The 21,297-nt window shown below is 34.7% G+C and overlaps 1 protein-coding gene across 8 annotated transcripts in view; it reads left to right on the forward strand.

Annotated features, from left to right (window-relative positions):
* The window catches only part of ANKRD17 (ankyrin repeat domain 17), a 164,390-nt gene that overhangs the window by 112,105 nt on the left and 30,988 nt on the right, over positions 1 to 21,297 (forward strand). For all 8 annotated transcript variants that reach the window (XM_059922851.1, XM_059922852.1, XM_059922856.1 and 5 more), the window contains 8 exons: positions 2,543 to 2,654; positions 2,787 to 2,932; positions 6,761 to 6,903; positions 7,433 to 7,646; positions 8,156 to 8,331; positions 9,422 to 9,584; positions 11,906 to 12,001; positions 13,298 to 13,414. In XM_059922851.1, the coding sequence (XP_059778834.1) occupies positions 2,543 to 2,654; positions 2,787 to 2,932; positions 6,761 to 6,903; positions 7,433 to 7,646; positions 8,156 to 8,331; positions 9,422 to 9,584; positions 11,906 to 12,001; positions 13,298 to 13,414 (1,167 nt within the window). The remainder of the gene's footprint in view (positions 1 to 2,542; positions 2,655 to 2,786; positions 2,933 to 6,760; positions 6,904 to 7,432; positions 7,647 to 8,155; positions 8,332 to 9,421; positions 9,585 to 11,905; positions 12,002 to 13,297; positions 13,415 to 21,297) is intronic.

The following is a 21,297-nucleotide window of genomic DNA, read 5'->3' on the forward strand; positions in this document are numbered from 1 at the left end:
GTGTGACCATCGGAAGGTTATTTCTCTGACCTTTGTCTCCTTTTCTCTGAAATCAGACGTAATAATTCCTTCCCTATAAACCTGAAATAAATATAATATTATATAACACAGTAAATATATATTTCATATATGTAATCCTTTGTTTTATTAGTGATAGTCTTTTATTCTATGACCCTTACAGCTACTGTCATTCATTCAACTTAACTATCATTTATTGTTTCCTAGGCAAGACATCACTAATAGGTAGAGAATGCAAACATAAATAAGACATGTTCATTACCTTCCAGGAATTTATAGACCCCTGAGGGTGATAGACACATAAGTAATATTAACATAAGGAAGATTGGTGATAAATGCTGTAATAGAGGTGAATATGTAAAAGTGGGAAGATGGCTTAGACAGAGCTATGCAATAAAAAAATAATGCAAGACTCATATAATTTTATGTTTTCTGGTAGCCACATTAAAAAAAGCAAAAAGAGGGACCTCCCTGGTGGCCCAGTGGTTAAGAATCCGCCTGCCAATGCAGGAGACACAGGTTCGACCCCTGGTCCAGGAATATCCCACATGCCGTGGATCATCGAAGCCCGTGTGCCACAACAACTGAGCCTGTGCTCTAGAGCCCGCGAGTCACAACTACTGAGCCGATGCACCACAACTGCTGAAGCCCGCGTGCCCAGAGCCCATGCTCTGCAACAAGAGAAGCCACCGCAATGAGAAGCCCGCGCACAGCAACGAAGAGTAGCCCCTGCTCACCGCAACTAGAGAAATCCCGCGCACAGCAATGAAGACCCAACGCAGCCATAATAAATAAATAAATTTATTTTAATAAAAAGCAAAAAGAAATAGGAATTAATTTAAAGAATATTTTATTTAACCTAATATATCCATAATATTGTTTAAACATGTAATCAAAACTAAAAAGTTACTAAGGTGTTTTTCATTTTTATTTCATACTAAAAGTCTTCAAAATTCAGTGTGTATGTTATACTTACAGGTTAGAGTGGTCAGATCATCCTGGTTTTCCCAGGACTTTCCTGACTCTAGCACCAAAAGTCTCTCATCCCAGTAATCCCTTCCATCCTGGGCAAATCCAGATGGTTTGCCACCCTATTTAAAATATATCTCAACTTGGACTTCATTGGAAATACTTGTTTTACATTTAGATTTGATTAAATGTATGGCTAAAAAGTAGATTTCATTACTCAATTTGCTCTAGACATACAGGAAAGGTTTCCAATAACCAAATCGAGTATCACATTTTAAATTTAAATTAATTAAAAGTAAATAAAATTTAAAATTTAGTTCCTCAGTCACACTAGCCATATTTCAGGTACTAATAGCCACATGTAGCTAGTAGTTACCTTTTTTGTATAGCACAAGCTTAGAGTACTAAAAGCATGAGGACTTAGTTCACTAAATAAGTATTTAAACTATGATAGAGTGTGACCACTGGTTAAATCTATTATTGGTCACTATCACTGGCGTAAGTCAGAAGTAAACTGTATTTAAACAGTGTCATGTCTCAATTATAATTGTGTTTGTCTTTCAAAATACATTGTATATTATATTTTTTTGTTCCTTTAAATTTTTAGGGGCTTTGTTCCTCGAATGCAGTTAAGTTACTTGGAAATAATTTTTTCATTTCAAGACTTGTTTTTCAGCTTTGTTAGATGGGTCCAGAGTAGCTAATTTGGCCTAATGGCTGAGGATTTTTCTTAATATTCTGTGTGTTTTGAGGGTCTTTCTGCTCTGGCTGTGGGAACCAAACTATTCCCAGTTCTGTGTAAGCTCTAGGTGTTGTTCAGTCCCTTCTGGTAGTCTTTCCCTGGCCTCCAGTAATTTTTCTTATGCACGTGTGTTGATCAGAACTCAGCTGAAGACTCAAGGGGAGCCCTCTGCAGATCTCTGGAGTACTCTCTGTATGTAGTGCCTTCCTCTCCAGTAGTCTACCCCATGAATTCTAGCCACCTTCACTTCTCCAAACTCTCTTTTCAACTCAGGGAGAATGCCAGGCTCTGTTTGGGTACCCTCTTCCTGCACTTTAGCCTGGAAACTCTCCAGGCAATACAATAAGTTAATCATTTCTGTCCTCAGTGATCACTGTCATGTGTTGCCTGTCTAACTAACATCATTTCAAATAGTTTGTCTTTTTTTGTCATTTGGGATAGGAAGATAAATCTTGTCTATGCTACTCCATTTATGGGTAGAAGGGAAAGTGAGTCCACAGTAGTATTTCTTAAAGCATGTAGTTGAAAATAGCATATGTTGAAAATCATACTTTTTTTTCTTCTTGCTTGCTTTAAGAATTGCCCATAAAGTTCAAATATTATTTGTAGTCTTTAAAAAAATCACAAGTTGACCATTAGTGGAAAAAAAAAAAGAAACTTACTATCCAAATGTTTGATATAGTAGAATGGTATATGTGTGTGTGTGTGTGTGTGTGTGTGTGTGTGTGTGTGTGTATTTGGTATATGTACATATTATGTAATTGATGTTAACATTTTTAATTGTCTAATGAGCTAATCAACAATTTTTTACAGACTGAGAGTAATCATGACACGGCGCTAACGCTTGCCTGTGCTGGTGGTCATGAGGAACTGGTACAGACATTGCTAGAGAGAGGAGCTAGTATTGAGCACAGAGACAAGAAAGGTAAGGCCTACTTTTGTTAACTTTTCTTCTGAATTATTTGTGTTCTGTGACGAAATACTACTTGTAGCCCTATTTTGATGGAAAACAGCACTGTTTCTTTGCTTAGCTAAGAAGATCTTTATTTTACTCCAGGTTTTACTCCGCTTATCTTGGCTGCTACAGCTGGTCATGTTGGTGTTGTGGAAATATTGCTGGACAATGGTGCAGACATTGAAGCCCAGTCAGAAAGAACCAAGGACACACCACTATCTTTGGCTTGTTCTGGGGGAAGACAGGAGGTATTATTTTCCCCAAGTGTAATTTTTTTTCTCTCTCTGTTTAACAGATGTGCACTTCAATTTATATGATTTTGTGGTAACAGTGGACAGACATTAAGATTTATCACAGTAACTGAAACTATAATCTTTTAGCAAAAGGATAAGAATTAGTGTTAGCATAAGCTGTCTTGCCAGAAAAATCATACATTGTTTATTTTCCTGCTCATCTAAAAGTACGAACTGCCATAGGAATCCCTCTATATTGCATTCAGGCTAAGAGAATGATTAAGACATCCCAAATCAAATCAGCAAGTTCCTGATAAGTGGGGCCTATATTCACTCATCTTTTCCCGTCCCAGAGTACTTAGTGTGAAAGGTACTTAAGCTCAGCCTCTGTTGCTCTCTATGTATAAGGTTAGTAGGGAATTAAGAGTGTTCAATTTTTAGTTGTCCTGAGTACTTTTGTCTCTTAATTGTTCCCCAGCCCTTCTCAACTCGGGAGGAAAGGTTCTCGGTTATATTATATGACCTTTTAGTTTCTTTAGGTAGAACAGCTGGTGTGCTTAGGTGTAGGCCCAAGAGGTCATAGCTTTGCTCCATTGTGTGTCTTCTTCGGACATTTAATAATCAGTTGGATAACCTCATTCTTCTGGCATTTAATAATTAGTTGGATAACCTCATTTTAAATCAGTTTTTTAAATCCAGTTCTATTCACCAGTCGTGCTGTCTCTATGGATTGGTAACTTCTCAATTAGGGAGTTGTTGAATCTTATATTTAGGAAGCACTCTAGGTCATTCCAGGTGAGTTTCCTACTCTCAGCTTAAAAATCTTTTTCTTTTTTATTTCACCATTCTAATTATTTTCTGTATTCCACAGTGGAGGTGATTCTGTCAGTCAGAAATGTAGATGTTCTGTTTTTGGTATATAATGAAAGTAAAATTTTGACTTAACTGAAATTTTCAATCACTGTGTGGTTTGAAATAATACTTGTCTCATAACATTTTTCAATATTGAATCAAAAAGAAATCAGTTGATTTTCTTCCTTTCAAAGCAATGTTAAAGCCTACTGTAATCTTTATGTATTCTTACTAAAATGTAACAGATGAGGTTATAATAATTATAGAAGTCTTTTAGGGTAATAATTTTGCCTATAACACTCTTGCTTTTATTTGGTGTCATTAGAACAGTAAAGTATTTTGAAGTAATTAATAAAATATTAGGAAGTCATTTTACTATAAAATCACAAAATAATTCTTTTATATTGAATGTTTATTACTTTTGGGGAATAGACCATTCCCTCTGAGAGATAACTAGGGTCAGTTATCTTTGTATAAAGGAATTAAGAAAACTTTAGAAATTTGATTAGGGTTTTCCACTTTATTGCTTAAGGGACTCTTTGTAAAATAAAATAGCCTAATGCCAATTTGGGGGCTTGTTTTTATGATCTTGTTACATAAGCCAGTTAGTCTTACTGGCTCTAAAAGCAAAAATGTGATAGAAAGTCATCTAAGATTAGTCATAGCTTCAGAGGAAGATAAGAATCATATCGCTTATACATGGAATCTTAAAAAAAAAAAAAATACAAATGAACTTATATACAAAACAGAAATAGACCCACAGACACAGAAAACAAACTTATGGTTACCAAAGGGGAAAGGAGTGGGGGAGGGATAAATTAGGAAGTTGGGATTAACATATACACACTGCTGTGTATGGAATAGATGACCAACAAGGACCTACTGTATAGCACAGGGAACTAGACTCAATATTTTATAGTAACCTCTAAGGAAAAAGAATCTGAAAAAAAAAAAGTATGTATATGTATGTATAATTGAATCACTTTGCTGTACACCTGAAACTAACACAACTTTGTAAATCAACTGTACTTCAAAAAAAAATTTTTTTAATGAAATTTAAAAAAGAAAATGCTTATGAATGTGAACTTTAAAAAACCCAAAAAACAAAAAAAAAAATAAAATTGGTCATAGCTTTATTCAAACGAGTAAAGTTTTAGCTGGTAGTAAGGCAAAGCACTGTTCATTAACATTTATTTGTTTCCCAGTTAGATATATTTTTAACAGTAAGAGCAAGGATAAGTGCTGTGATCTTGAACAATCCTTAACTTCCTTATGCCTCATTTGTAAAAATGAAGATGAAGATGCTAGTACCTGTGTCAAAGAGTTGTTTCGTGCATTAAATGGCATAATGGACAAAAGATCTATGAATGGCACTTAAATAAATGCTAAATATTCTTAGCTATCAGGGAATGCAAATTAAGACCCCAGTGAGATACCACCAGCCACATCCACTAGAATGGCTAAAATTATAAAGATTGACAATACCAAGTTTTGCTGAGGATGTGGAGCAACCAGAACTCCTTGTTGATGAGAGTGTAACTAGTACAACCGCTTTAGGAACAGGTTTGGCAATTTCTTTCTTTCTTTTTTTTTTTTTTTATAATATGCCTTTTTTTTTTGTTTTTTGTTTTTAATTTATTTTTTATTTATTTATTTATGGCTGTGTTGGGTCTTCGTTTCTGTGCGAGGGCTTTCTCTAGTTGGCGGCAAGTGGGGGCCACGCTTCATTGCGGTGCTCGCGCCTTTCACTGTCACGGCCTCTCTTGTTGCGGAGCACAGGCTCCAGACGCGCAGGCTCAGTAATTGCGGCTCACGGGCCTAGTTGCTCCGCGGCATGTGGGATCTTCCCAGACCAGGGCTCGAACCCGTGTCCCCTGCATTGGCAGGCAGATTCTCAACCACTGTGCCACCAGGGAAGCCCCAGGCAATTTCTTAACTAAACATGCACCCAGAAATTCTGCTACTAGGTGGAGCCCATGAGCAATGAAAATATATTTCCACAAGAAATGTTCATAGCAACTTTATTCAGAATTGCCCAAAACTAGAAACAGTAGAGATGTTTATCAATAGAATAAAGCAGCATATTCACATAATGGAATGCTACGCAGTACACACAGATGACTCTCAAACACTGTGTGATTGATTTATATGAAGATCTATGGTAAATGAAACTAATCTTTGGGTAGGATTGACTGAGAAAGAACATGAGTAAATAACAAATATAAATTAGGTTTATGCATTTGTCGATACTCAGTGAATATACACTTAAGTTTTGTGCATTTATTGAAAGTTACAAATTTCACCTAAAAAAAAACCTAAAAAGCTTAAAAACAAATAAGAGTTTAGTTCATGGTACACATGCTGATGTGTTTAAGGGAAATTGCAGGTGTCTGCAATTTACTTAGAAATGAAATGCATCAAAAAATGATGGACAGACGAATAAATGTGATAAAGTAAGTAGAGGAGAATGTTAATCGTAGAATCTAGGTGATGATCGTATGTAAATTTTTTTCAACTTTTCTGTGTGCTTAAAAATTTTTATGGTAAAATGTTGGGGGAAGATAAGTGTTAGCTTTATTCCAAAAATGTTTTTAACATTTAGTTTTTGATTTTAAGTTTAAAAAATATTTTAAGGACATTTACATGTATAAATGAAAAAATCTTATTCTATTTTACCACTATGTGGTAGAATAATACAGAAATACTAATTTCCAAAACAGCATTGCACAGAAACACATGAGGTCAAGATCTTTCAATGAAAACACTGTGCCATTTCAGCAGAATCCAAAATGGATTTTACTTGAGAAACTATCCCTTTATTGGCCTCTAAGACCTTTTGCTTTCATTTGAGACTGATTTTGTGCAAAGGATGAATAACTTTCCCCTTCTTTTGTTATACAATAAAGCAGAAAAAAAGAGAAATCAGAAATATACACCTTGCAAGTTGTCTCACCATAAGAAGAAAACACATTTTTCCTTTTCTTTTTCCAGGTGGTGGAGCTATTGTTAGCTCGAGGGGCAAATAAAGAGCACAGGAATGTTTCTGATTACACACCTCTAAGCCTGGCTGCTTCTGGTGGCTATGTGAACATTATCAAAATATTACTAAATGCAGGAGCTGAGATTAATTCTAGGCAAGTTTTATTCTCTCTCTCCAAGTCCCTTAACAGTGTTATGTTAAAGATATTTGTAGAACACTTTTTTTAATGCCATATTTAGGAAATGCCTTCATTACAAATTTAGAATTCAAATTTAAGTGTTTAAAACTGTTGACATAGAACTTGAAAAAATTATCAATTACTTTATTTCTTATGGTAAACATAAACACATCTGTCTTATGTTTTTATTAAGCAAGCAAGTATATACTTTAGAATGGAAAGTTCATTTTTAATAATGACTTAATAATTTATCACTTTTCAGCCCAAGTCATTATGTTGAATGAGATACAGAAAGTATTCTAGTTCTGGGTAGTAAAAGATTTGTAGCGTAGTCTTGGTAATATCTCAAGGATTTAGTAGGGCTGAGAAGAATGATTATTTTAAATAATTCTGCAAAATAAAGAATCTTAAATCCTAAGATAGAATTCTGTATTATCATCTAGTTTTTCTGGGATACTTAAAAAATATATTTTTCCCTTTGTTCTCCCCATACTTCCACCCCCAGAACTGGTAGCAAATTGGGTATTTCTCCTCTGATGTTAGCAGCTATGAATGGGCACACAGCTGCCGTTAAGCTCCTGTTAGACATGGGCTCTGACATAAATGCTCAAATAGAAACCAATCGGAACACTGCCCTTACCTTAGCCTGCTTCCAAGGAAGAACTGAAGTGGTTAGTCTTCTGCTTGATAGAAAAGCAAATGTGGAACACAGAGCTAAGGTAAGAAAAAGTCTGAGATTTACCCATGGATTTATTGCTTTGACATTTAAGGTGTACATTAGCAATATGCTAATTATACTTCTAGTACTTTGTAGTAACATTTATCTCTTACATATATATTTAAACAGAAATCATTCTGTATGACTCAGTTAAGCATTAACTCTTGAAAATACCTCAGCAATAGATTTTTATAGGTAATAATGACATTGGGGTTATCAGCTGAAAACTATGTAGTATTATGAAAGAGAAGAGAGGGATCATTTATTAAGTGCCAGTTATATGCCAAGTACATGTGTCTTAAAATTTTTACCAACAAATGGACATTAGGTAGAATCATCTGCTTTCAGTAGACCTCACTGTAACTGAGAGAGGTTAGCAGTGTCAGTGCTGAAATTTAGTCGTGAATTTTGTAATAGCTATACCGTATTGCTCCCGCAGATCGTTGTTCTTTAACATTTTAGTACTTTCTGGTCTCTTACGTGTTGTTTTTTGTTTTTCACTAAACCTAGACTGGCCTCACACCGCTAATGGAAGCTGCCTCTGGTGGATATGCAGAGGTGGGCCGAGTTCTTTTGGATAAAGGTGCTGATGTTAATGCCCCTCCAGTGCCCTCCTCGAGAGATACAGCTTTAACCATAGCAGCAGATAAAGGGCATTATAAATTCTGTGAGCTTCTAATTGGCAGGTATGATGCTACCATACCCTTCATATATGAACATGGCGTTACTAGTGATTACTATTCTCTGTGCAAATTGAACTATTAAAAAATCAAATGTGATTACTTCTATAAACTGCAGTGTATTTTTTTTATGTTTTAAACCTACCTCTATTATTTTCCACCCATCCAGAGCTATGCTGCTTTGTTTAATATATTTCAGTACAATCTTGAAATACTTCTTTTCTTCCTTTTTTGTCTGTGTATATACTTTTAAAGTACTATAATAAGCTATTTGAACATCCAGCTATTGTCATCCATATTCACATCTCCCACATAGTTTTGCAAAGATATCACCTTAAGTCTTGTAAGTCTGGCAATAATCTAAGGCTTCATTGTTGATTTTCTTGTTCTTTATGGTAATTAGGGCTTTTAAGAGACAGTTATGGAACTGTTCAAGATATAAGCTAGAGTCCAGGATATTTTTTGTTTTCAGTCACTTAGGAGTTACTTGCCAGTCTTTCAAAGTTGCTTGTATGCTGAATTGGATTTCCTACTTTAACAGTCTGAAAGACTTTTGCATGGTGTCCTAACTAGTAATTAGTAGTAGCTACTATCAACTAGTTATTTACCATGAGTCTTATCTACCATGATGCCCACTGAGTGCTAAACCTTCATGTTATTTTAAGATTCATTCTTTTATGAAGCCACATAATATAAATACATGAATACAAATAGTCTGAAAGATATAATCGCCTCATAGGATACTGTTTATGCTCTAGGATACTGTTTAATATATTATGATATTAACAGGATGTACCATTATTTTTCACTAAAGAAAATTTTACATTTTCTCAGGATTTGAAGCTCAGAATTATGCACAGTCATTATTTTTAAAATAAGAAAGCAATTATTGATGTATCGTTAGTTTTGATTCAGTGGCTTTTAATTTGATGACTGGAAATTCTTTGTAATGTAATTCTGAGAGAGAAATATATTTTAGTCCTATATATTTTAAACAATTTTTTCCTTTACAAAATATTTTCACAGAATTCTTAGTTGATTTTTATTATTATCTGTGTCATTTCATTTAAAAGTGATATTTGTGTCATTCATTTAGGGGTGCTCACATTGATGTACGTAACAAGAAGGGGAACACTCCATTGTGGCTGGCAGCAAATGGTGGACACCTTGACGTGGTTCAGTTACTGGTGCAAGCAGGTGCAGATGTGGATGCAGCTGATAACCGCAAGATAACTCCTCTTATGGCAGCATTTAGAAAGGTAGAAGTCTTTCATCCTCACTTGGATATTTTTCACTTAGGCTAGGAAGTGCATAATTTAATTACCACTAAAGACTCTCATTTTAGGATCTAACAGTACTGATGAAAGCAGTAAAATAATAAGCAAATAATCACTCTGATGGCAACTTTGAAAGGTAGATACAGGCATGCCAGAAAAGTCATTAATAGTATCCATATTGGATGTCAAAGCTAAGTAAACTTCTAAAAAGTTGTTCTAAGTAGTATTTTCAAAAGCTAGTTGCAATCTTAATCTTTCACAAAATATAAATCCAACTAAGAGTAATTAATTACTTGTTTATGAATGAGTGTTTTCTTGTATTAGCACAGCAGAGAAAAATTTAACTTAAATTGATTTCATTTTTAATTATTCACTTTAATTTCTAGGAAAAAAGGAAAAATGAAAATTCAGCTGCCAGTATTTGAAACCTTCAGAAGTAGAAATAAATTTTGTGAAATTGAAACTTTCTGTAATGCATAGCACAGAACTGTGTATAAGTAATTTGATTTAATGTTTTGGTTGATCTCTTAAATGCAGATCTGATTTGTTATTGGGGAAGCCAGACTACTATTCCAGGGATTATAATTTTGAGTTTTGTCATTCTGTAGGTATAATTTTGAGTTTTGTCATTCACGTAGGTAAAATCTCTTATAGATTCCAAATTACTTTGTTGTATTGGAAATTTTTAATAATATAAATTGTGAAAAATCATCTTTTCCTTTTTCTCTTATTATTCTCTCTGACTCTTCTTGTTCTTTATACCACCTCCTCCCTGGGTGTTCTAGACTACCTTCCCACTGACTCTCTGAATTTTTTTTTTCCTCGCTAATCAAACTTATTCTCAGTGGCTACCTACCTCTTCTCCAAGCAAGCTAGCATATCAAGTTTATCATCCAAACCATTTCACTATGTTAGTATCCTCTTCAAGTCCCTTTTCATGTCTCCCCAGTCTCTGTAATCCTTTGAAATCCAATCTTAGTTTGTTATTCAAAGCCCAATCTAGTGCTTTTAGAACTCATCTCCCATTGAGTCCCTAATGTGGAGTCTTCTCCTTGCTTGGTCTTTTGTCATTGTCTCTCATAGCACCTTTGTTCTCATCTTGGGAACGCCCATGTCCTTCCTCATTCTTCCAAAATTACTCATTCTCTGGGTACAGTGTAAATCTCCCCTTCTACAGAAACTCTTCCCATTCCATTTGAGCTCACATTGAGATATCTAATCTCTTAAAGGTTGTAGAAATTCTACAATTCATTATTATCTTTATCATTTATTTTGACAAATATATATTGTTATTACCTTAACATCTAACATGCATATATCTCATCTTTCCAAATAGACTTTGCTCCTTAAGAAAGGCACTTATCTTTTATACTCTTTGTATTCATTCCATTATTTATTTTCTTAGTACCGACCATGTACAACTGTAATTGTTGGCATATTACATTGTACAGATTCCAACTGTTGCATTTTGTACAAAATGTAATAATCAGGGATCCACACACAAAGTCAGGTAGCTGTATGAGTTGTCCCATATAAATAGTTTAAATACTGTAGAGGTGTTGGTGAGATATCAAGGAAAGGTGCAAATGGCATTTAAGCTATTCATTAAAAGACAGGGATAGTTCAAAAGGATGCAGATGAGAAGGAAGAAATAAATGCAATAGAGGAAATATACTAAATATAAACAGATGTTTATTCATCTGTTTATATGTGTTGTATCAGTAATAGTGTGGATTAGAGAAAGTAGAGAGCCTCTTGAAGACTGGTCTAAAGATTTTGAACTTAGTGAACTGTGTTACAGTGAATAATATCATCGCTCAAGCTTTAAGGAAGTGTATGTTATTTCTTTTGCACTACCTAGTATAGTGCTATGCATTCAGTTTTTATTTCGAAGAAAGAACAAAATTATTAATTCTACTCTTTTAATGTTTAAAATTGAAACAGGATGCTCAGTTCTAATGAATTAGCTAGAAAAAAAAGATGAGGTTTTTCTTTTCTTTCACACATATCCTGCATTTCTTCATACTGACTTTATTGTTTTTTAAATTCAGAATGGTTTAGAATTTTAGGTCACGTTATTCTGTATTTTTTTTTTTGGAGGGTAGGATGAAAATGAACAATGTAGATTTATCTAACTTATTAGAACCAAAGCCTGTCTCTTTTTCATTTAAAGTGCGAATAATACCCAATTTAAGTCTTTAGTTTGTGGCACTAATGTTAATGGAATCTTAGTTAAGACAGACTAGATTCACTGAATCCTGATAGAGTCTGTTTTCAGTCTGACATTGATATCTATTTTTTAGGGTCATGTGAAGGTGGTGCGCTACTTAGTCAAAGAAGTCAATCAGTTTCCATCAGATTCTGAATGTATGAGATACATAGCAACGATCACTGATAAGGTAATATACTGATTAAATTCATCCCCATTATATGAGCTTGGGATCCCATTTGGCTTTTTATATATATATATATATTCCACACTAAGGTAAAAAAAGTCTTAGTTTGAGCAATAATGTGTGGTACATAGCAATTTTCATTTATCTAGTATTTGGGAATGAAGTATAATATTTAAGAAACTCTTCAGATGATTTACTTACCTCATGAAGTAATAAAACATTTTCTGTTTTAGAATTACTTTATCTTTTTAAATAGTACTTAAGCTAATTTAAATTTAATGTAAATACTAAACAATCTAAAGCAAATTATTGTTACTATTCATTAGTGCTATAATCTATCCAGACAGATATCTGTTCTGAGAGGAACAAGTCAGTGGATTTTTTTTATACCTAAACAAAAATTAACACAGTACTTTTAATTATGGTCAAGAAAACTCTTAACATGTTCAACATAATATAAAAGTTGGAGTAACTGTCAGTTTAAGAATGAATTTGCTAGGATTTTTGCAGGGAAAGTACGGAAAATAAAATAAATCCCTTTAGAATTCTAATTGAGATCAAAATATTTGAATAAAATCCTAAGACATGCCTCTGAAAAATCTAAAAATGTCTTTCATTTTCTCAGCAGTTATCACATGATAGTGAACAGCTTTTTCCCATAAGTTTTATTTAACATAGCTAATCCACTGTCTTGCCTACCTCTAGATTCATTTATGACAATTAATACTGGATACCCCTTATGGAAGGGGGGCAGAGATTAAAAATAAAGCTTTTGTCTTAATAGGGAAACATCCCTTTCCTGTCAAAAAGTGTATGTTCTAAGAATGAAATCACTGAGATAAGTCTATAAATACGTGCTTTTTATGAATGATTCTAGCACAAGAAGTTATAGCAACAAAGCTTAAATATTTGAGAACAGTTCTTGCCAAATAAGTATTTTAAATTGTTTTAAACCCATTTTCTTTTGTTAACATTGACCTTTTCCTTTAGCCCATTAACCAGCTGACAGATTATTGCAGCTCTATTTGCAGTATGATTTCTCATATTTAAATTACAGGAGTAAATAATTTTAGTACCAGTCAAATGGATATTATTTTGAAGAACAACAGAGGCTCTTTGCTTATGTATTTTTAAAAATATACCATTTAAATTATGTTTTTATTTGCACTCTTTTTTTGCGCTACTACTGATCTTTATTGCTTATGTTCATTCAAGTACCTTAATTAATATTTTCATGTTTTCAGGAATCTCTAAATGTTAATTTTTTGAGTCTGGAAACATCTTAATTTTTCATTTTAGGAGATGCTGAAGAAGTGTCACCTTTGTATGGAGTCGATAGTACAAGCCAAAGATAGACAGGCTGCTGAAGCAAACAAAAATGCCAGCATTTTATTAGAGGAGTTAGACTTGGAAAAGGTAATGGTAACCTTTACATATGAAAAATACCTACTTTTTTCCTTTCAGCTTCTCTTCCTCCTAATTTGTAATCTGTGGTTTTTTGTTTTGTTTTGGTTTTGCTTCAAATTATGTACATGGTTTTCTCTCCAAGTTTGGCTCAGATAGTGGAGAGAATTATAAGTATTTTAAACATCATTATATCGTTAAAATAGTTTTCTTTATAATCAAATTAACAAAATGTTATTGTAGGAATTGCATTGATCTGCAAGTCAGGGAACCTAGCGCCTCTAATGCTCAGTTATCTCAACTGTTCTCTTAATCCCCATCCAACTCTGTACTTCATTGATCCTAGACCTTGTAATTTGTTGCCAACGGATTTATCAGAAGTACCAAATACACTACGAAGGCATACACTACCAAACCATGACCAACTAGTGAAATACGACCAGTTGATGGAATGTTTAATGCGTACCTTTTTATTTTATTTTATTTTTATAAAATTGTACAATTTAAATGCATGAAATTTACTGTATATCTATTATTTTTTTAACATCTTTATTAGAGTATAATTGCTTTACAATAGTGTGTTAGTTTCTGCTTTATAACAAAGTGAATCAGCTATACATATACATATATCCCCATATCTCCTCCCTCTTGCGTCTCCCTCCCACCCTCCCTATCCCACCCCTCTAGGTGGTCACAAAGCAACGGAGCTGATCTCCCTGTGCTATGCAGCTGCTTCCCACTAGCTACCTATTTTACATTTGTTAGTATATATAAGTCCATGCCACTCTCTCACTTCGTCCCAGCTTACCTTTCCCCCTCCCCGTGTCCTCAAGTCCATTCTCTACGTCTGTGTCTTTATTCCTTTCCTGCCCCTTAATGCGTACCTTTTTAAATGGATGACTTCTCTTGTATTTTTCTCTTTCAGGCACACTACAGTATCATTCCCATTTATTCCCGTGGGGAGTAAAACACTCCAAACAATGTACAGTTTGGGCAGTCCCATAGCTGCTTCTTTACTCTCTGTTCCTATCAATAACTGTACTCTAGAATGTAATAGTAGGAAAAGAATTGGTTGGTATTGAATATTATGGAATATATATTCTGCCATATTTCATCTTTTTTAAAAAGGTTAAAAATGCTATGAAATTTAACATATACTTTTTAGATTTATAAAGGATATGCAGTGATAGTGGGGGCTGGGGCCCCCCACCCCCATGCAGTTGAAAATCAATGTGTAACTTTACACTTGGGCCCTCCGTATCTGCAGTTTCAAGTCTATGGATTTCAACCAACCACAGATTATGTAGTACTGTAGTACTTATTTATTTTAAAGAATCTGCATAAAGTGGGCCTGCACAGTGTTGTTCACAGGTCAATTGTATGTATAACATTTTTCATTTGAGTCAGGTCCATTCTTTTTAATTAGACTTACTGACTTTGTTAAGCTATATATTTCATCTCACATAAAGAAAAGATGAATTATTTTAAACATTTTGTTGTAAAGTCAATGTGAAAATACACTATTATTTTCTGAAAAATATATTTAAAATCAGAGGTTCTTCATTTTAAAAACTTTCTAGTTTAGATTCTGATCAAATGAAAATTAGCTTTTTTGGCCACTTTGAAGTTTTAATTGAATATGAACACATTGAGAACAGATATTGTTATAATTATTGTAACTGTTACTTTACCTATTTTTAATATTCAGTTTCATCAAATATTTATTTAATGTTTACTAAATACCAGGCAATGTAATAGGGCCAAGTTGTTTGACAGATTATGTATTATTTGAGTCTTCTCTGTAAGAAATATTATTACCCTCATATTACAGATGGAGAAACTGAATCTATGGGAAGTTAAGTAACTTGCCAAAGCTAGGCTAAGATTTAAATCCACTTTTTTTATTCTAAATTCCCTGCTTTCCTCTCCTCCCTTAATTGAAGTCAACCTACCTTTTAGTGCTTTCTCCTTATAATATTATAATATCCTGTTTTTGCATTACTCTCTCATTTTTAGATGTTAGAATTGCTAAGTAATAGTTATTTCATAATATTGTTTCTTTTTGCATTTTTATAAATCTTAGAAGGCATCCTTTCTATAGCTGAGACATAGATATCTGTTTTTAAATAAAATCTTTAATTGTTTCAAACCTTTGTTGTTTATACGTTACATGAAATACATTTAGAGATTTACTGCATACCTGTGGATCACAAAGTCAAGAAGCAGCTTTTAGGAATGTCCTATTGTGCATGTCTATTCTCAATCAACTTCAATGATTTTTTTTCTTTTTTCTTTATTACAATAATGTGTTCAGTTTAAACTGTGACCTATGCAAAGATAACTAAAAGAAAAGCATACGCCATCATTGTAAGGTAACTGAAGTTCAAAACCTGGTATGGTAATTAACTAAAAGTCCTCACTTCTAACCTTTAAAGCCTTTTAAGACCTTACATGTTCTGCCCACTCACACCACTTCTTACACCTGTCTGATCTTATTTTACAACTTTCTCTTGGTCACTTTGCTCTATCCATAATGACCGTCCTTTTTGCTCTTGCTATGCCTTCTGCCTTGAATGTCACTTCACTTGCCTCATATTTTAGTCTCCCTTTTACATTCTTCCTACTCTTCTTCCCTTCTTTATTTTCATGTTCTAATATTCTAAATACTGTATTTTACTTAGTTATCTTGTTTGTCTCTCTCTACCATGAGATTGTATAAACTACAAAATGGTGCCTGGCATGTTAGTAAACATTTGTTGAACAAATAAATATCCATGTATATGAAAACTGTACTTTTTAAAAATTAGAATCATGGGAACATATTACTCTAATACTTGCTTTTCCCTCTCTCAATAAGTGAAGAATATTGTCAACTGATAGTGATTTATAACTGCATAATATACTCCATAGTAGGTTTGTTTCCAGTTTTGTCACTACAAATAATGTTGCAATAAACATCATTATACATATTTCTTTATATTTTGGTGCTTTTATTTTTATGGAGTAAGTTTATTCACTTGGGTCAGTATATTTTAAATTTGATACTTTCAGAATATTTTCCTACTACCATCAGCAATACATAAGTGTTGTTTCCTTGAATTCTCGCCAGTCTTTCTTAACCTAGATGTTCATGCTTTCAGAGCCTCAGATTTAAAGCGATTCAAAAGGAACTTCTTTCAATGTCATTGCATATTTTCCAGTATTAATTCCTCATCATAAGTTAATCAGATGCAAATTCTTCTGCATGCACTGATACTTTATAAACAGTTTTGAATGGGGATGGTACATAGATAGAATTCTAGACTGTGGACGAGACTCTTCTTTCCTGAACTCCAGCCCCTTTCTATTTCTATTTGAAAAATTATCAGATTGAGATGTGTTAGGGTTTGGTTCACTATTTTTTATGTATGATTTACATCTGGAAAAATATACTGTTTTGCCTTTTGAGCTCAGTACATTCTGGCTCCACCATTTCTGATTTAGAAGTATCATTGGAGTGGTCTTGTCTGGTTTGACTTGGATGTTCTGCATGGGTAACTTACTGCTTGTGTAAAAATGCTCCTTTGATCAACCTTTCTAATTTGAAAATGTTGGGTAATAGGTTTGTAAAAATTGCTGCTGAGAATACTGCTCATTATATTCAGCAGATTCCCTTATCTCCTTATGCAGCAAACACTATGTGGAAGAGTCCATGCTTTAGAGCAGTTCATCTGGTCTAACTGTGGAATACTCTGGCAGTTGATTGCTTCTTCTCTTAGGACATTAACAACTAGGTTATATTTTAGGCTGTTAGAATCCATAGTGGGTATTATTGGTCTGCATTTTTAATGTTTTACCCCTCTACTTTATCACTTATTGTTTTTTCTCTTTGTAAACTTTCATAATCTTTTAGGGAGCTATGTACGGTATATTTTTAAAATATTCCTCATAGATGTTTTCTGTTGGGTTTTTTGCCACCACTGAAGCTATTAATATGCCCACCTCACAATCTCAGTTTCATACATTTCATTCTATGATTATCACCTCTTGTCTTTTCAGCTTTACTCCCTCTAGAATTCTACCTCCAGCAATCCTGAAAACATTCTGTCTACCAATAAATTGTAGGATCCATTTATCGTACTACCCTTCACTGGCTTTACTCTTTTCTTTCTACAAGCCCATTCCTGCTCCCATTTGCAGCAAAACTTGTCTATTTTGGGTGTTTCAGTTCTTTTTTGTCTTGAATCTACTCCTACCAGGTTCTCACTCCTACAGCTCCACCAAAACTATGCCTTTACGGTCTTTGGGGACTCTCACTAGCTAAATCCAGTGATTACGTCTCTATCCTTATCGTACTAAGCCTAATAACACCTGACATACTCTATTTACTTGGCCTCCATTACACTACACACTCTTGGTTTTTCTCTTATCTTTCTGAATGTTCCTTCTGTATCTCTAGTTCCTCCTCTTCTCCCCTCTTAGTTGGCAGGTCATTTAGCTTATTACATGATCTTCTTTATCCACTGGTCATCTCATCCTGCTTCTTACCTTTAAATATAATCTAGCTGATCCCAAATTTATATCTTTAGCCCAGACCTCTTCCCTACATTCCAGTCTCTTATATCTAGCTAGCTACTCAACATGTCCTTTTGGATACCTAATTAGACATCTCATACTTATGTTCAAATGTGAACTCCTGATCTTTGCCCACTCCAAACCCACAGCTCTGTCTTGTAATTGCTCAGGCTAAAGATATTGATATCATGCTCGATTTCTCTCTGTCCTCCATTGTGTTGGAAAATCTAGTTACCTTTGCCTTAGAACTATATCTAGGATCCTAGTCACTGTTTATCACTTCTCACCCTGATTCAAGTCATTAATATCATCTTTTACCTGTATTTCCACAGTAGTCATTTAACTGGTCTCCCTGATTCCATCATTGCTCTGCAGTCTGTGCTCTATTTAACACTTAGAGTGATCCTCTATATCACTTAAATCAAATCACTCTTTTGCTCAAAACCCTACAGTGCCATTTGCCTCAGAGCAAAAGATAAAAAGTCTCTAAAATGCCCCGTGGGACCTTAGGTGATGAAGTCTCCTGATATGCTTTCTGAAAGTCATTTTCTATTATTCTCAACCAGACTGGCCTACTTAAACATTCCAGGCCTACTTGAACATACAGCTTATATACTGACTGTTCTCTTTGCCTGCTATACTTCAAATCTTTTAAATGTTTACTTAAACTTCACCTTCATGTTCCCCTACATGTCCCCATATACACACTTCTCTTCCTCTGCTCCAGTATTCCTGTTTTACATTGTACTTAACACCTTTTTAAAAAACTATATAATGTATTATGTTTGCTATCTATATGCCCCCCCCCCCAGCAACTAAATGTAAGCTTCATAAGCTTCATGAGGGCAGGGATATTTTGTCTGCTGCTGAGTCCTAAGAGACTAGAACCATGCTTAGTACATAGTTATCAAAAAATGTTCGCTGGATCCTGCCCTTCCCTTCCCCTGTACTCCTTGATCTCTTTTTCTGTTATTGATACCACTACTGATTATTCAGAAATAACTGAAATCTTGATGTCGTTTTCAGATTCCCAATTATCTTTGCTCCGCATTCTCTATATCCATCAAATAAGTTAGTGTAGTAAATTAACTTAATCCAGTATCTGGCACATATTAACCCCCTAAATATTAATGGTATCAGTATCATCATCATCACCTTTAATTGAGCTTTGGCAGTCTCTTTATGTCTTCTGTTCCATCCTCTCCTAAATTATCACTTCTCGCCTGAAGTATTGCAGTGGGCTTCTTAATAGTCTGTCTATAAATAAATACCTTTGCCTCTGTCATCTTTTGCCTTCAGTTTAATCCTTCTTTGTTCCAATGTAACTTTTCCAGTTCCCATAGTTTCTGATACACAGATAAGATTGCCTTTACTCCCTACTCGAAATCCTTCAGTCTGTCTTCATTGTCTGCATGGGAAATTTCAAACATTCAGCTCTTCCTGTCTTCTCTAGGCTCCTCACTCACTATGGTTTTCTACTCACATGTCTCATTCACATAACTGCATCCAAATATGCACATGGGGGACTTCCCTGGCGGTCCAGTGGTTAAGACTCCGAGCTTCCAATGCAGGGGGCGTGGGTTCTATCTCTGGTCAGGGATCTAAGATCCTGCATGCCTCGAGGTGCGGCCAAAAAAAGAAAAAAACAAATTTGCACATGGTATTTCTTCAGTCTGGACTGCCTCTCCCTAAATCCTTAAATTCTCATCTTAAAAAGCTTAACTCTCAAACATCAATTTGTTTCCTGAATCTATAATTAGAAATCACCAGTTAGGGAATTCCCTGGCAGTCCAGTGGTTAGGACTCAGTGTTTTCACTACTGCTGGGGCCTGGGTTGGGGAACTAAGTAAGATCCTGCAGCCAAAAAAAAAAAATCAGTTGGACTAGTGCGCTTTCTTTCCTTTTCCACAATGAGGTTATTTATTCTGCAATTTGACTCTTTTCTTCAAAACCTCTACCCTCCCCCACATATGCTCACAAACATGTAGTAGTTCCCCGGTAAGTGAAATGAGGTCTAGGCATGTACCTTGTGAGAAAATATAGAATGTAGGCTGAATTTCTAACCCTGTTTACCTGCACCTCCAGACTTACTCGAGTCTCATGGTTTAAATACTCTGTTTTCATCGTTTCTCTTTCGGATCTCGTATCAGTTATTACCACCTCTCCCATACTTTAGTGCCTGCTGTTTCATTAACTGCTACCCTCTTTCTACAACTTCATGAAGTTAACTATCCTAATGAAACCTTACCTCAAATTTAGTATTTTGTTTCCTTACCTAAGTATTTTAAGGGAATAATCTATGTCTTGTTGACTCTACTTTTCTTTTTAATTCTCCGTCCAGGACCATTTGTTTACTTCTCCACTAATTCAGTGAACTAAATATGGCAGAGGTCACCAATGGCATCTTACTGCCAAATCCAGAATAAGATTAGACATCTCATACTTGTGTCCTTACTGATACTTTGTGATACTTACCAATGTCGATTTGCCTTCCTTTATGAAACTCTTCTCCCATTGAAGCTGCTTTCTCCTGATTGTCTTCTTCTGCCTGATATATGCCTTTCTAAAAGTCTCATTTGGTCTTCCTTTTAATAACGGATATTCCCTCCCCACTACCTTCCCCCTCTTTATGTGTACGTACACACACACACACACACACACACACACACACACACACACACATTGTTATAGCCTTTTACCTTTGGTGATTTCCTTTAATTTATTAGTTTCAGCTACCACCTGCAAACTAATAATGCCTCTTAAGTCTGTATCTATCTTGTCAAATTCTGCTTAGTTTTAGAGAGCTCCATACCTTGTAGGTCCTTTTGCAGCCATAGTCTGAGATCTCTCCCCTAGAAAGAAATTGTTTCCCTAGGACCTCTGAATTTGTGTCTCACTTTTTAATGCATCTAAAGGGTTAGTAAGATCTATGAAATTATCAAAATACCAGCCTTATAACTTCAAAATTTAGAAATAAGAGTAACTACTTATCCCTTAGGGCTAAACTCTAAAATTTCATAATTCAGACTGTTGCCAGCGGGCCAGCCTCCACTGACTGAACTCTGTAAGCCCTGAGGCACATTCATACCTAAGGACCCAGCCACACCTACACACTAAGGCCTATCCCAGCCCATCACCTCTACCCACCCCTAAGGCCAGATGGTTTTAGAGGAAAGCCTGCTTTCTAGTTTTACTATTTTTAAACGTTCTTCCCCCCTTGAATACCAATCACAATTACTTCTTACCACTGGACACATTTTTAAAATCAAGCAAAATTAATAACTCATCTGGCCGAGCCAAAAGTCTTAAACCTCACTTGTTATTTTTATCCCCCCAAAGCT

This window comes from Balaenoptera ricei, chromosome 5 (assembly GCF_028023285.1).
Source record: "Balaenoptera ricei isolate mBalRic1 chromosome 5, mBalRic1.hap2, whole genome shotgun sequence".
Taxonomy (NCBI): domain Eukaryota; kingdom Metazoa; phylum Chordata; class Mammalia; order Artiodactyla; family Balaenopteridae; genus Balaenoptera; species Balaenoptera ricei.